The sequence below is a fragment of the Varroa jacobsoni genome, unplaced genomic scaffold (genome assembly GCF_002532875.2).
Source record: "Varroa jacobsoni isolate VJ856 unplaced genomic scaffold, vjacob_1.0 scaffold_563, whole genome shotgun sequence".
Lineage (NCBI taxonomy): Eukaryota > Metazoa > Arthropoda > Arachnida > Mesostigmata > Varroidae > Varroa > Varroa jacobsoni.
The window spans coordinates 269,824-284,829 of record NW_019213465.1 but is presented as its reverse complement, the minus strand read 5'-3'; the positions used below and the strand labels follow the sequence as shown (position 1 = coordinate 284,829).

General features: G+C 38.7%; 2 protein-coding genes and 1 long non-coding RNA gene across 7 annotated transcripts; 1 reads left to right on the top strand and 2 right to left on the bottom strand.

The window, feature by feature from the left end:
- Nucleotides 1-366: 366 nt before the first annotated feature.
- On the bottom strand, nt 367-11,813 carry LOC111261513 (cGMP-inhibited 3',5'-cyclic phosphodiesterase 3B). Of its 5 annotated transcripts, XR_015311533.1 has the most exons (12): nt 11,257-11,813; nt 8,625-8,715; nt 8,026-8,143; nt 7,549-7,723; nt 6,717-6,996; nt 6,073-6,265; nt 5,438-5,621; nt 4,910-5,258; nt 4,545-4,606; nt 2,915-2,982; nt 1,915-2,102; nt 367-1,776 (listed from the first exon to the last, which is right to left on the bottom strand). XR_015311533.1 is itself a non-coding variant. In XM_022835075.2 (11 exons), exons 3-10 carry the CDS (start codon nt 8,106-8,108, stop codon nt 2,917-2,919), a joined length of 1,392 nt encoding a protein of 463 aa, XP_022690810.1. In that variant the 5' UTR covers nt 8,109-8,143; nt 8,625-8,715; nt 11,257-11,813; the 3' UTR covers nt 367-1,776; nt 2,915-2,916. The 5 variants fall into 5 exon arrangements, 4 of the variants coding, with proteins under 4 accessions (XP_022690810.1, XP_022690811.1, XP_022690812.1 ...); XM_022835075.2 differs by lacking the exon at nt 1,915-2,102; XM_022835076.2 differs by lacking the exons at nt 1,915-2,102; nt 11,257-11,813 and adding an exon at nt 11,163-11,253.
- Nucleotides 8,993-12,170, top strand: LOC147753325 (uncharacterized). The gene is made up of 2 exons (XR_015311534.1): nt 8,993-10,950; nt 11,195-12,170. It is a non-coding gene; the product is annotated as an uncharacterized LOC147753325 (long non-coding RNA).
- Nucleotides 11,930-14,867, bottom strand: LOC111261515 (peptidyl-prolyl cis-trans isomerase H). The gene is made up of 6 exons (XM_022835079.2): nt 14,729-14,867; nt 13,920-14,003; nt 13,612-13,788; nt 13,261-13,356; nt 12,777-12,864; nt 11,930-12,497 (listed from the first exon to the last, which is right to left on the bottom strand). The coding sequence occupies exons 1-6, from the start codon at nt 14,834-14,836 to the stop codon at nt 12,388-12,390; spliced, it is 663 nt and encodes a 220-aa protein (XP_022690814.1). The 5' UTR covers nt 14,837-14,867; the 3' UTR covers nt 11,930-12,387.
- Nucleotides 14,868-15,006: the final 139 nt, after the last annotated feature.

The following is a 15,006-nucleotide window of genomic DNA, read 5'->3' as shown; positions in this document are numbered from 1 at the left end:
CATATTTATGGCAAAATGGTCTTCCGTGGAGGTATCCTTGGCGAATAACTTCCGCTTTTTACAATGTGCGTGCTTTTAACAGATACATTTACGTTTTTCTTATGGTATGTGTTTATTTTTATTTCACTACACGTTAACATCTAAGCGCGACTTTGACCTCTCTGAAAACCACTAAGCAATCTGCTCTGTATCCCTGAAGTTCGGACGTTGTAACTTTAATTATCGGAAACTTGTAGGCCCTGAATTTCGGAAAAAAACGATGCGGCTTTCGTATCAATGTCTCTAATAGAAACATTGCGAATTATCGAGATTTCGGGTAAACAAGTACGCTTTAAATACTGCTTATTCTTTTAACACACTCAATAGTTAATTGCGCAATCTGCTGTATTTTATTGAAACGGTGGTACCTTGGGTCAATTTGATGTACTATTTGTGAGGTCCAATTTGGTCCCTGGCAATATTATTGTGCAATGATTGATTAAAGTTATTAATCGCAAGTTTTGGGTACATAGCTTTGGAATAATTGGAACTGGAAAGATCGTCTGCTTTGTTTTCATGTCTTTACATTATTCCGTATGTTTGTTTCTTTATTTCATATATCTGTATTTCTCCTCTGTTAATTACAATTCCAGTGCCCACTACGCGTATGCCTTATTTTGACATTATTTCGACTCGCATTACGTGCCGTTCACCATTACCAGGTTCTCGATCTGATAATCCTATTCTATAATTTATAAAGTAATGATTGGTGGCACATATACAAGTAAAACTGCATCAATTCACTTTAAAAAAAGCCCGCGCTTTTTGCACGCCTCAAGTTCATTTCTGAGGCGAAAGACCTTATGGCAATATTTTAGCTCACAAAATATTCCGCAAAAAAAAGAGACGCGCGGCTAGGACGAAAAAGAACATGTAATATATATTTCACATCCTTGACGAATTATTCCCTCCCTAACGAGGGCATTGTTACTGTGCCTGTACAATGTTATTATCGATGTATCCGGTGTAGATCATTAGATTAACCTTACTCTCATCGACCGCCAAGTATTAGTACCTAATTATTTTTATGACCAAATAACAACGGGACTTTACTTCACTTACTATACACGTAAGTAAGTGATATCCTTTACCGTTCGATTGGCAGCCTCCAGTAGTACGCGTTTTTCGTAAGTAACATTGGATATAGGGTTATATACATTGCTATTGAAAGAGTGTACATCTTAACATTGCGGTTTGTACATCTTATTTATTAAACATGAAAACATGTGTACCTTAAAATGTGTTTCTTCACTTTTAACTTTGACGATACCAAAGCATTCTACGGTTACGAGCGCTATCTTCAACGAAAATTTCCTCGCCTAACCTGATTTGCAGGATGCTTAGTGTCAGTATTAATGTAAATATTATTGGGTCCTACGGTTAACAGGTTAACAGATTGTCACCCATCAATTGGTACCCACATAGTTCTGTAAGAGCACCTATTTTGCTTACCATATTGATTAAAATCATTCAGTAATTAGCGTAGAGTGATCGTGATCGTTATCCTATTTTTCGCATTGCGATGGCAAGGTTTGCTTGTAACGGACGACGCGTACCGCATATTTCGATATATGTCAATGCATAATACGTACTAGATAAATAACTTATTATTATTTATTTACGGCCATGAGTCTGGACTCACGAGGCCACACGCTAAACTTCTATTTATTAGGTACTTCCTTTCCAAAAAGTCGTTCCAAGACTCTGAAGATCCTGGTTGAAGAACCCCTGAATGACCTAAAAATGTCATGGAACAAAACGAAAAAAAACTTTGGTTATTGCTTGTAGTGGCTTTTTCTATATTTGAGCTATTTATCGCATTTACTTAGGTAGTGGCAATTTTCGCTTACCTAGATGCTCCTTACACAGACTTACCTTTCTATCTGTGCCGCTGGTGTACGGTTCTTGAAATAGCGAATTCCGAATATGGCTCAACTGATTTCAATTGAGCTCCGAATGTTCAAGAATTTGAGTATAAGGTTATTCGAATGAGAGCAACTTTCAAATAGTAGGTCTATGCAAATTCCATTGCAGGTTGCGTTCACGGATGGTTCTGCCTAGTTCTTCATTTGTTAAAAATAATTTTCTGCTGTTAAGTCTACTTTCATCGTTTCGTACGTAGATCACTTACATAACATTTTAAAATTAATAAGATATATTCCGAAAAAAAAAACACACAACGGAAATTAATCTGAAATTATTGTTTTAAAATGCTTTAGTATAAAAAGGATGTTTATACCATTTAGCTATTATTGAACGAATATGGAAAACTGATCACAACATAAGTTACAGATAAATGTAATAGATTGCCTTAAAAGACCGAACTTCAATTTACAAGTGGTTTTTCCGGTCGTCCAGCCACCAGCCTGTTTGGAAACCTAATGGAGCATGCATTTTGTCGATTCTCTTTTGTTTGTGTACTATCAAGTACCGCCTAGTCAACGGCGACCTTCGGTACAGAAAGCTGACGGCCAACTGGCGAATTAAGTTATCAATTGAAATGAGCTTTTTGTCGAAGCAGATATGAGTGCATGGAAGCTATGCGATTACAATAACAGGTGTTCCAGTGCGGCAGGGTCCAACTCGTGGGGTGGCTCGCCAGCTAGACAATCGAGAGGGGTACAGTCATATATGAAAGACACAGAATATAAGGACTTCCACAGTGATTATAAATACTTTTAGTGCCGTATGCTCTGCACACCACTTGTTTGAAAAAGTTGGATTCCAAAACACTTTGATGAAAGTCCATCCGTCGAAACTCAGACTGAAAAATGATATAACTAAAAAGCGGGGTCAAACGGTAAGCAACTGGAAGTGTTAAAGATACTTTACATGAATAATAGGGTATATGCAAATAAAGTCAGACTTTCCTTACATTCACAATGCGCTTCCTCCCTTTTGACCTTTGTGTTCAAGTATATTTGTCCAGTAAGAGAGGTTATCCTGAAAATGAAATGAAAATCCTAAGAATTTTACTTATTTCGCGCAACTCTGCCAAACCAAACAACTATTTTGGTCTAGCTCCAAAATTAGCCAAAACTAGATAGAAAAATCAAAAATCTTGTAGAAATACCGCTAATCTATGTACATTTAGCCAATGAGTCAACAAATTACGCTGTACACTCGAGTCGTGGATGCTGTACCGCATTTTTAAATCGTAACTCCTCAGCACAGTTCTAATTAAAAAAAAAAAAAAAAAAAAAAAAAAAAACATTTTTGACGCATGCACTACGCGTTACATCGAAGTGCAAGATCTTATCTTAACAGCTTAGGACATTTAGCACGCACGCACGCATAAGAACTTGAAAAATGGTCCTTACGTAATTCTAAATGTATTGCATGAGAGCGATCTGTCAAGTTTGGAAACAGTATACAGAATTGAGACATGATAGCTGCTCTGACTGACCGATCGTTCAGGTTTGATAGTGATAATCTGAAGACACTTGAAGGAATATGGCTGATAAACGAAGCGGAAGTCGGCTGAAAATGTAGTCTAGGACCGTTGTCAACCATTTCAAGTATTTTGAGTTTACAGAAAACCTTCCAATAATAAGGAATTACGGTTTAGTCCTGCAACTCAACACCTCACCGTAAGCGAGCTGAAGCGTCAGTCAATAGCCGATTTCTTTGCACAGAACTGCCAGGTTGTGTGAAAAAAGTTGTACGTCAACGTAGATCCAACTGGGTGGCTTCAGGAGAGAAAGCAAGGTTCAGGGTCCTACCAGACAAGAGGTTTTGCTTTCTATTTGGTTAAAACTGAGAGCTTAATCTACTAGGAATTGCTTTCTACGTACATACAATAGATCGACGTATTTGTTTCGCAAATATACAAAATTATTTTAAAAAATTTCGAGAAAATAGACCAGACGCTTTTTCTCAACGATAACGCACGGTCACATATAGCAAACGTAAGAGTTACTTTCCAGGACTTGTATAGCACTCTTTGTCGCACGCTTCATATTCTCCGGACCCGCGCTGACATTTTTATCTTTTCCCGTAACTGGCGAATGAAATTAGGAATAGCTCATTTGACAGTGAGGCGCAACCGAAGGTCGTTATGATACAATAACGGGAAACAGTTCCCACAATGACTTGGATAGAAATGTTTAGATTGCCACATGCCTAGTGGTATCACTCTTTGTTTTTTTTTGTTGCATACCATCTTTGTCTAGATAGCGCCATTTATTAAACGTTACAAAAAACGTAAGCTTCACGCCCTAAAAGGAACAACAAAGGCAGATGTATGCACATTCTGTCATCGGGCGATTTGGCGGTAGTAGCTAGCATACGCTGTTGCTAAGTTTATGGAGTACTATCTTATAGGAATATCCAGCATGCAAGAAAGCTTTTTTGGAGGTTTTAGAACAATTGAATTTATTAAAAAAAATCAAGACTTACTACCATTTACCTAATGCCCTAATGTCTGCTAAGGAACACGCACGCACAAACGGAACGAACCATACTATTCCCCCAATAATCTAAAATAACAATACAGCTTAACTAACCTGGAGATGTTTCATAGGAATGCAGTCCTTCATTAGAGATTGCCTTTCTCCGTCGCCCTGATCTGCGAATAGCATGTCCATAATGAACATTGGATTTCATTCCGATATGCTTGTATACCGTATTGTCATTGATAGATAAAACTGTTACAGCTGGCCTTTGTACAAAAAAGTGTTGTTGAAGTGATGCTACCATTACAGTGGCTCAATTTTCGAGCAAGCAAAAAGATCACTTGTTTAGCCGTAATCACAGGAAGATACGTGTGTGTGTGTTATCTTTCCTATGGAATTCAATCTTTTGAGGATACTGTGTGCGAGCAGTAAAAATAAATGCAAGAATACTTATTAAGCGTTAAACCTGCACGTACTGGGTGCGTCCTCCATACCGTCAAGCGCTGGGGGCACGGGAAGTACCCACTGGCTGGGCATGAGACCTGCGTTACTATACGCTGTTAAGAGTGGTTGAACCACGTTCGTGATGAAAGAGCTCTGTAGTTTTGCCGTTTCCGGGTGGTTACCATCCATATATTTGGTGATCTCCCAGCCACGATTACGTTCCTCTTCACCTTGCTGGTAGAATTCCTGGCAAAGGAGGTTCATCCAACTGCTGTGTAAATCGAACCGTTTACATGGACCGCTCACATCAGCCAGCTTGATTACCATTAAAAGGACTGACAACCGATGCGTTTCATCTGCCCAATTCAGGCCAGCCTTAACCTGAAAACGAGCGTGGCACAGTTTGACGTATCCCTTCTCGGCAACATAAATTGATGATCAATTTTTAGCTTGAGAAACCTTAAATGTTAAGGTAAAAAAATTATACAGACAACTGGGATATATATATATATATATATATATATATATAGGATATATATATCCTATTTTATACTACATACCTGATCGTTGAAAGTTTCTAGTACTATCGAGTGACGATCAAGGTCTGTGGCCAGTACGCAGTCAACAGTGAGTTGTTGTAGCTTCGAACGCTCAGTGGGATGCATGTTCTTCAGAAAATTGCATTCAGGATAACTTTCCATGAGCTCCCACGATTTTGAAACGTGGTGCTGCTCTAACACTGACCTATAAAGTAAAACAGATATTGGAGAGCATCCGTTACAATGTGGACGTGCCACATGCATGTGGCTTAACAGTTTCAAGGTCCGTTTTATTATGTTTTATCTTCATTCATTTGTAGTGGAAGGCTTTTGTGAAACGTGCCATAAAACAAAAACCCATCTGTTCCTCCCAAATATCCTTTAATGTCCATATAAAAAATTCGAAGAAATTCATTCGGTCAAATTAGTGGGACAACAAAAAATTCTGCGCAGTGCCGGTAGTTTTATAGTAGAAAGACAAAAAGATTCACTCTACAACGTCTTTGGTAATAGATAGAGAATTCCTTATAAGGAACGTTTTCCCATCGATTTCACCGAGTAACAGCACGATGATACATTACATTTATTATCAAGACAAACGCTAAATACACCTATATAAACCAGTACGGAATAAAACTCCAGGCAGAGAATGGTACCTATTATTGTACAATTGTGCGAGTGGTGACTTTGTCAGAACCAGGAACCTGTTGGACCTTCCTGGATGATCGTAGTCATGCATTGCTGCGGCTAACAGGACAGCAAGTAGCTCAAGTCGGGTTATATTTGCTGCTAAAATCCCATACGTGCGTTCCGAGTTAGGATCAATCGGCAATGTCGACTTCTGGTTACCTGATGATATCATACGCGGTTGAATGAATTTCCGCTATATTATGAATCACTTCGAGTGCATCTGCTGTTTCTCACTGGCGTACGTGATTAAAGAAACTTCAGCAATAGTTCATTCCTATGTTTTTACCAGCTATATTATACTCCCTATTCTTTCTCTTTATCTTCCAACATATTTGTTTCAAAGACAACAAATATTTTTAAGGTTTCCGAAAGGAACTAAGAGCAAATAAAACATTTAATCAAATTTGCTTCGTAAGATAACTTTACTCTGGTAAAGTGCATCTTAAAGGCATACGAGAGCACCACGCATAAGAAATTCTAATCCTCACTAACTGTAACTATCATCGATTTCTAGACAGAAAAAGTGGGGTTAGTTAACCTGATCACTACTGCTGCATCTTTACATGTGAAAGTGCAAGTGTTTTTTTTTGGGGGGGGGGGGGACATTCACCTTTTTTTTGCCTTTCCCCGAATTGCTTCTCTCTGAATGAGGTGACAACTTGTAGATTGGCAGTGCCAACGTTCTTCGATCGAGGCGATTGTTTTAGTCCGGCCACAGGCTGCGTACAAAGATAGTAGACTCCGTGGAGGACGTCGGCAGCGTGCACCCGATTATGGAATGGTATATCTCGATAGCCGCTCTCCAAAACGTGCAAGTACAGTATCAGCTCTTTCTCGAGCAATCCAAACGCCGAAATTAGACCAGTATCCTTTAATATGCGGAAACACATCTGCATCGGAAACATCGTGTGATACTCCTTGACTGTTTTAATGCGTTATTTGAAGTGCTGTTTAATGCGTGTTTTCTACACCGCAGCAGATCAATTGAAACAAAAAAAAAACTTCTCAAATATACTCGAAATTGACTCGCAGTTTCGCATAACTGCCGGGAGGTTTTGGAAGACGATTGTAACCTAAACGACTAAAGCTCATCAGAACACACTGTTGATGTACTCGATAACTAAACAAAATAAGCAAAAGCTCAAAATCGCTTCGGAAATATATCGAAGATAAATACAACCAGGCAGAATGCAGAAATGACAAACATTTACAAAGTTTTCAAAGTGACGAATGTCTGCCTATCTTGAGCCGCGATGCCTACTATTGTAGGTTCTAGGAAATTAGACCTCAGTTTCGTCGATTCATCGTTAGCCTATGCGTACTGTTTGCCTTGGACAGGATAAAATATTGAGTGAACGCATATCCAAATAAATTTGTCTACTTATATGGCTAGGTCGTATCTTGGTCAAATTGCACATTATTTGAAAAACTAATATACGTACCGAACTCAATACTGTGCACGGCCACATCTTCGCAAGTCCAAATATGTCATAATCCCATTGACTAAGGGCATTCAGTTGAGGACTCTTATGAATTTTCTCGACATCGAAAAGGGCACAATCTAAATCATAAGCCGTGCCGAAGGGCAAACGCTTCCATATAATCTTCTTCTTTATCCTGGTAAACGCCAAACGTTAGTAACCACTAGCTATATTATATAACCATTTAAATTTTTTTGCTTCTCAAGCATCGGTTATGGAAGCTTTCTGCCTTACTTATTGTATCCTGGTTGTACAAAAGAATCTATTGAGAATCGTCGCGTCCCCGTTACCTGAGCTATCGTTATCAAATATAACTAGCGATATGTAATGAACAAGCAGCTTTAAATTGCTGCTATAGTGAACTGCTTGGTAAGTAGCGGAATAGTTAGTGAATCTTTGTAGAAACAGTCCCTTCGTATATTATAATGCTTTACTTACCGTGGTTTAACATGCGGCTTGCCATCACCTTCCTCGGGCTCAGGCGAAAGTTGCGAAGCCGCTCGATAACGAATACACATCATAAAAACTGTTGCTCTGAGTTTCAAAACACTTCCCCCTGAGTGAGACAGATAACCGCGTAGCAATATTATTGCATCAGATATGACGTTCGACAGAGCACAAGAGATATATAAAAACAATTTTTTTCTGATCCAAATAGTCAGTTTCGACCATTATTTGGTTAAAGACTCGCTTTACCAAGCCACATGTTTATTTTACGTAATTTTAGTCCTTATACAGGCTCTTGGAATTTAATTTCGAAATAGCACACGAGTACAGGATAAATCGTTCACGGTGACAACACCCCGCACACCTTGAATTTACTAAAAAGAACGTTTTTCAGTAGGTTGACCGACGCACCTATAGTATTAAAAAATGAATAAAACTCATTCAGTAGACAAATTTAGTGAGATAAATATTAATGACAAGGTTCCTAATTTAGAACGTCATTCTATCGAATGACATATCTATCGTTGTGCTATATACCAGTTAGGTTACGCCACGGTACATTCTATGATATATCTTTTTTGACCACCTACCTTAAACACGGGGGTTGTACTCTAAACCCCTAGCTGACACGTCGTTTAGTTAAACAGACTTCAATATAAGCTGTCAGGGTCGCGCCTTGTTCTGAAAATATTAATTTCTACTAAGACTAGAGGTTTACCATGACAATAGAACCCGTTCTCATTCCAATGCAAAATAATACAAACCACCCCATATACTGTACATATTCTGAGATGCATTATAATCATTTAGAGCTGGTTGTCAATAACGAGCGACTGTGCAAAAAAGCACACCAAAATATCGGCTCGGATTACGTTTTGGTTGCAGGCAGCCGAGTTTCAAAAAACTCACAATATAATCAAGTGCACGGGCTTATTTTCGTCGTTGACCGGCAAGAACGTATACTTCACGGCACTTTGTTTGCGCTTATATAGCCGTCGACGTGTATTTATCATATATTTACAGCTCAGTCGCGCCTATCCAGCGGCATGTTTTTACCGCGCGGCCGGTTTTCTCTATCACCTAGTAGGTTCAACTTCACGTCGCGCTGGCCAGACCTCGCGATCTGCCTGTGGCTGTTTCGTGTGGGACTCCACTGCTTCCACGAGCAACTGACAGATTACACTAGTTTGGGTATGCGACGCTGTTGGGGCCGTCATGCAGTATGAGGCCGCTACAATAGATCTACACAACTAGACCTACTGCTGTCACGAAACGCCCTACTGTCGTGGCAATGCTCGTCACGATCGGGGCTGTGTATTCTGCCCAATGGGGTCGACTCCTACTTTTTCACACGATGGATTCACAGATTTGTCGTCGATAGAGGTTGATAAGACGTACAGCCCTGCCTTAGGCCCTCAAGCCGGCACATTGAGTATTTACTCTACACCCTTCTGTTTGCAAGGTAAAACATTATCAGCTGACGTGCGGTTTTTTTTACGTTTGGATTCTCGGATACACATTCGGAATATAAAAGCCTTGACGGGTTTTGCAAGACTGGTTCGGTATTGATCGTCTATCCTTCCCACAAAACTCGTATTGTCGCCGCCCAGCGAGAACAGTTGATGCGCTGAATATGTTTGATAGCGAGCATAAGGATTGGTAAATTCGTAGCACGGCTTTACAACATCTACACATCTGGGTCTTGCGAATGAGGTGTACTGACACCGGTACAGTTTCGGCCTATTTAAAGTAACCCACAGAAGTTCGCGAAATTAACCGAAAACTTCTGAATACAGTGCTACTCTCGGCGGTTACAGAATCGAATTTATTGAGTACATTTGAATGTTTTAATGCATTTAATCGTAGCTTTTTTCAGAGTAGGCCTACAGGACACCCTCTCTTTAACTAAAGTTTTGTGTCACAAAATGGATCAAATTTGCCACATCTGTGATCGATGTTCTTTGGGTAGACTCTGCTAATCCGCACGTACTGATTCAGTATTGTATAAATAAATGGTCGTCTCTCGTTATTTGAGTACAACAAAATATGACTCATGATGCGGCTAATGTCAGTTAGAAAAAAGACGCATGTGTCAGTATCCATTTTGGCACAATTGCATATCAAGCATCTGCATTCAAAATCTTTGGAAACGATTATATGCATAGAGCTAAGAAAGGATAATTTAATTATCGTGTAAATTCGTTTACAGGAACACCGTAAGCTTTGACGTGGATCAATCAATACTTAAATAAACAAGTACTTCAATAAAATAAAAAAAAATAAAATTTCGAGGGTCTATTGTGATCTGAAATATTGGCTCTCCACCACGGAAAGGATCTTCAGAATACTAGGTGTGATCAAATTTTTTATTTTACTTGGTGTTAGGTAAGTGAAAATACTGCATCAAGCGAAATTGTCTGTAATCATGTCATCATCACTATGAAATCGCAGTTAAAATAGATTCATCGTATTTGCTTTCATTTTTTTCCTTGCAACTTGTACCTAGATTGGTATCTTATAGTAGCCACTCGTAGCACTATTGGTATCTGTTTTCGTCCTTGAAAAAGGTAGACAAAAGCAGCACGAAACGCCCAACTTTTAAAATATGCTTTCGAATCTGATGTTGGGAAAAGTTGACATTTGTTCATTATTTTGTTCCGAGATATTAAGGCCCTGTACATGCGTGGACGTCAATGACACTCTCATACCGTTCTAGATTACAATTTCCGTAAAATCTCACAGAGTAGTGCCATAAAAAAAATGGATGAGCAGTTGAGAATAATTCCTGTTGAATAATACAGTCTATGTTGATATATGTTAACGGCGTGGTCAGAGTTGATCGTGAAATGCAGCGTGTTTGATCGAGCTATTATATCGATCATTTGAGTCCGAAATACAAAGATTGAATTTCAGCTGGTAAGTGCTCCTCGTTCTGCATTGGTTTCGTAGTTCTACGTAGTGGCTGCGACCGACATCTTCAAAATGGCCTCTCGCATGAAGAGACGGTCACACTAAAGGTCTTTTAAATTTTTGAGAAATTGGCATGAGCGTACATGAATGGAATTTTCACACAACAATTTACGAGTTTCTATAATTTACTAGATACATTAGCATCTAACGCCACCTACAATTATCACTATATAGGACGAATGACTTGCAGGTGACACCATGGACAGGAAAAGCTTGTTCGCATGACGAATACACTAACGCAGATTCACCTACAATTTGAAGTCGTCGAACACCTCAAGTAAAAAAGGGGCCAAGCTGCTTGAAGTTCCATCTGGCGGCGTAAGCTTTGAGTTGATGACAGCTCTCCTCATCTCCGCGTTCCCTTCATCGTTTTCAGATAACAGCGCATATCGAACATTGGCAGACCGCTTATTTTTCGTCGCGCTCATTCGCAAACGTGCACAATGTGAACCGTGATCAGCGTCTGCGCAATATGAGACGTGATCGAAATGATCCCTTTGCAGCTAAAGCGTGTAGGATTGATTTTGTGGATAAGTAAAGAAACTTCTTAAGTCGAAAAAAGTTTTTCAAAACATCTAGTAGGTCGTGATAATATTGCCGTCTGTTCTGACAATAAATTGATTATCGGGCTAGAAACCGTGTAAAAAACATATAAATCTTAAACGGGTTTTATTTTAACCAAAGTTTTAATAATAAGTCGATAAATATAAAGTTGAAACTCATTTGGGATGCTCGGAACAATAAAGAAAAATTTGTAAGGCATAGGAAAAAAAATAAAAAAAATTTCTTTTATTTCTTAAGCCAACTATAGTAGCAGTGTCAGCATATTCAACGACGGCTATGGCGCGCTTAAGTCACAACTTTTACCTGTTCCTGAATGGTCTATGTCTGTCACTCAATAAACGCAATAATGAGACAAATCCAATTAGCCCATGTACAAACTTACGATATTTTACATTTATTAGTGTACAACATATATATATACAATGGTACAATTTGCGTTTGTAAGCAACGCATTCTTTCAGAAATTCATGATGTACATATAATTTTTTAACAGGTTTAAAGCAGGTTGCCGGAACTGTGAATATTTGCTTGCCATCTAACACTTTGTTTAATGAAAAAAAATAATAATAAATAATCCAGATGAGGTAAGCAGGCTCATTGCAGCAATAAAAATCAGCCAAAACCTATTTTGCCTTTCAGGCCACATGAAAGCTTGTAGGAACTTAGTTGTTAAAGTTTTTCCATATATCATTAAATGCGTCTGGGTTGTTATATTCGTAATACATCACTGGTTCGTTGAAATCTCCACTTTTGCTTATGGCGCCGTTTACTAATATTATATTAGCATATACATGTAGATAACGTTCCCGCGACCGTTGTTTACATCTGTCCACATTGTGAAATAACAACAGGAATCTTGGGTTTGTTGTTAGCACCAGTGGGTACGTTTTCAATTTTCCGCATTACTAACAAACCGTCGAGGACTCGTCCTATAAAAGGATCACAAATAACTTTCCATCAGTGATTAATGGTTAGGTAAACGTACGCAAATAAAAAAAGTCCTGCAATTCTTTTGTCTGTTTATTTATATATTAAATTTACTTGATTTTGTCTATACGAAGTATGTAAGTAATATCCACGGTATCTAAGAGTCTGCTGTGAGCATGCGTAAGCACCGTGTCCTACGTATAGAGTATATACATTAGCCCTCAGCAACGGAAAAACATTGTTCACAGCATAATAACTTACTATTTAAGCCAATATCTTACCAAATACAACGTGTTTGCCGTCTAGAAAATCGCATTTAGCACAGGTAATGAAAAACTGACAACCGTTTGTGTCCTTGCCGCTGTTGGCCTGTAAAGGTTAATTAAATTAGTTAGAGACACATAGGGCAGCACTTGGTTACAACACCGAATACAAAACTCAAAGCGTCCGCTCAAAATGTTCCACAGCAATCGATACATGTAAGTTCAGTTTATACTCAGCTACCCTCACCCGCGCAGAAGGTCTATTATCAAATGACTTCTAATATATCAACTAATGGCTCTGGAGTTACTCCAGCCTAAAGAAGCCGAACGTTCTGCTTTTTTACAGAAAGGTGTCACCTATAAACTGTCAGAAACAAGAATATGACCACCAGCAATGTTAGATTAGACTATAATAAACCGTGTCAGCTTGTGAAAATGTGTTTTCTCGCCAGGAACGGATCGTTTCATTACACACCACCAAAGAACAATAAGGTACACTCACCATGGATAGAAGGCCAGCTGCATCGTGTTTTAAGGCAAACTTTTCATCGGCGAATTTCAGACCGCCATAGATGCTCATCAAACCCGTTCCATCGTTCTACAAACAAAACCGAAAACAAGCCTTACTCGACCTTGATAATAGCAACATATATAGCACTTGCATCTTGATTAAAATAACAAAATATTCGACGCGAGTTTTCTTAAAGCAGACCTGGGTTAACTGAATGAATATGGGCTAAAGACAACAGCTAGAGACAAAATAAGCCAAGCCAAAATCAACACACTCTACAAAAGTGAAGAACCAAGACGAAGCATCCATTAAGACAATTCTAATACTGGCAATCATACGTACATTAACAAAGTCGCCGCCCTGGATCATAAAATCTTTGATAACGCGATGAAAGGAGCAACCTTTATAGCCTTGCGGAACTCCGTCTCGTCGATATTCACCAGTGCAAAATTGACGAAAATTTTCAGCCGTTTTTGGAACCACATCCGCAAACAACTCGATAACCATTCGGCCAACTTCCTGAAATTGATTAAAACAGAGGTAATATATAAAAGACCATCGTCAACCTACTAGTAGATAATTGAACCTACTTGTGGAGTGCACGTGGCAATGCGTATGAAGTATTTACACAGTGAATCGTATATACCAACCGTTGTGCCGATAGTGATGTCGAAGAAAACCACTGGGTTATTGGGGTCGCGCAGTTGGGCCTGTATTTGAGTCCAACTCACCATCTAAAAAATCAAATATGTTTTACGTGTAGGAAAACTTCCGCACCATTTTGTAATAATGCATATTGTAGAACATATATCTAACATCAAGCATAGGACTTGTTCAATATCCCATTGAGCTAATTAGAACTACAATCGGAATTGCGCACTCAAGTCATATACTGTAGTCTGCATGCACGCCATAAAGAGAGTATCACAGAATTATCGACAAAACATATTTGCATAGACTAATCACATCTATTGAACATTAGACTCTCTTTAATGTAATCAAAACATGTCGTAATTATTAACCGCTTTAGTATTGTGTTGATACAGTTAGTGCCCCAGCTTGAATAATCTGAGGATCCTAGCTTTACTTGACTAGCTCTAACCTGCTGCAAACAATAAACATCTATAATTCTTAGACAAGAAAGAACCACGCTATTACAAGCAGATCGGTGCAAGCAAAAAATGATTTATAAACTCGATTTTTTCAACTCAAGGCAAAGATAACAAAAAATGTAATGTTACAGAGTTAAACAGCACATGAAGAACAATGGGGCAAGAGCAAAATAAATATAGGTAACACACTCTATTCAATCTTGTTAGGTGTCTTCCTAAATCCCTGATTAAAAAATAAATTTAGATACTAGAGATAATTTATTTGATGAAAGTAAATAATTTGCATTCGTTTTCAGGGATGTATGCGTATAACCACTATCTAGCACTACGTAACTTTTTAAACGTACCTTGCCCTGTAGTTCGAGGTGGAATCGCAGAAAACAATTTACACACAACCCTCGAGTCGCGCTCCGCACTACCGGTTCACAGCGGGTGAAACACATAGATGGCGCCATGTTGTTTTCATTTGTTTAAAAATACTGCGCCACATTGAATAGTGCATGCAAAAAAAAGATTTAAAATCTCCGCGCAGAGCTAGTAAATAGTTGACTAATGTCTTACAAACAGCTTAATAATAAAAAATAAAGTCATTAAATTATAAGTCAGAAGCCCAGATATGTCCCGC

Bases quoted from the DNA above. Each gene is read 5' to 3' on its own strand.
- LOC111261515 (XM_022835079.2), bottom strand. From the start codon at position 14,836: ATGGCGCCATCTATGTGTTTCACCCGCTGTGAACCGGTAGTGCGGAGC. The intron at 14,004-14,728 runs GTACGTTTAAAA...TTGATTTTTTAG, and splicing joins ACCTCGAACTACAGGGCAAG to ATGGTGAGTTGGACTCAAAT. The intron at 13,789-13,919 runs GTTGGTATATAC...AATCAATTTCAG, and splicing joins ACATCACTATCGGCACAACG to GAAGTTGGCCGAATGGTTAT.
- LOC111261513 (XM_022835075.2), bottom strand. From the start codon at position 8,108: ATGATGTGTATTCGTTATCGAGCGGCTTCGCAACTTTCGCCTGAGCCC. The intron at 7,724-8,025 runs GTAAGTAAAGCA...GGCGTTTACCAG, and splicing joins AAGCCGCATGTTAAACCACG to GATAAAGAAGAAGATTATAT. The intron at 5,259-5,437 runs GTATGTAGTATA...GCTCGTTTTCAG, and splicing joins TAGAAACTTTCAACGATCAG to GTTAAGGCTGGCCTGAATTG.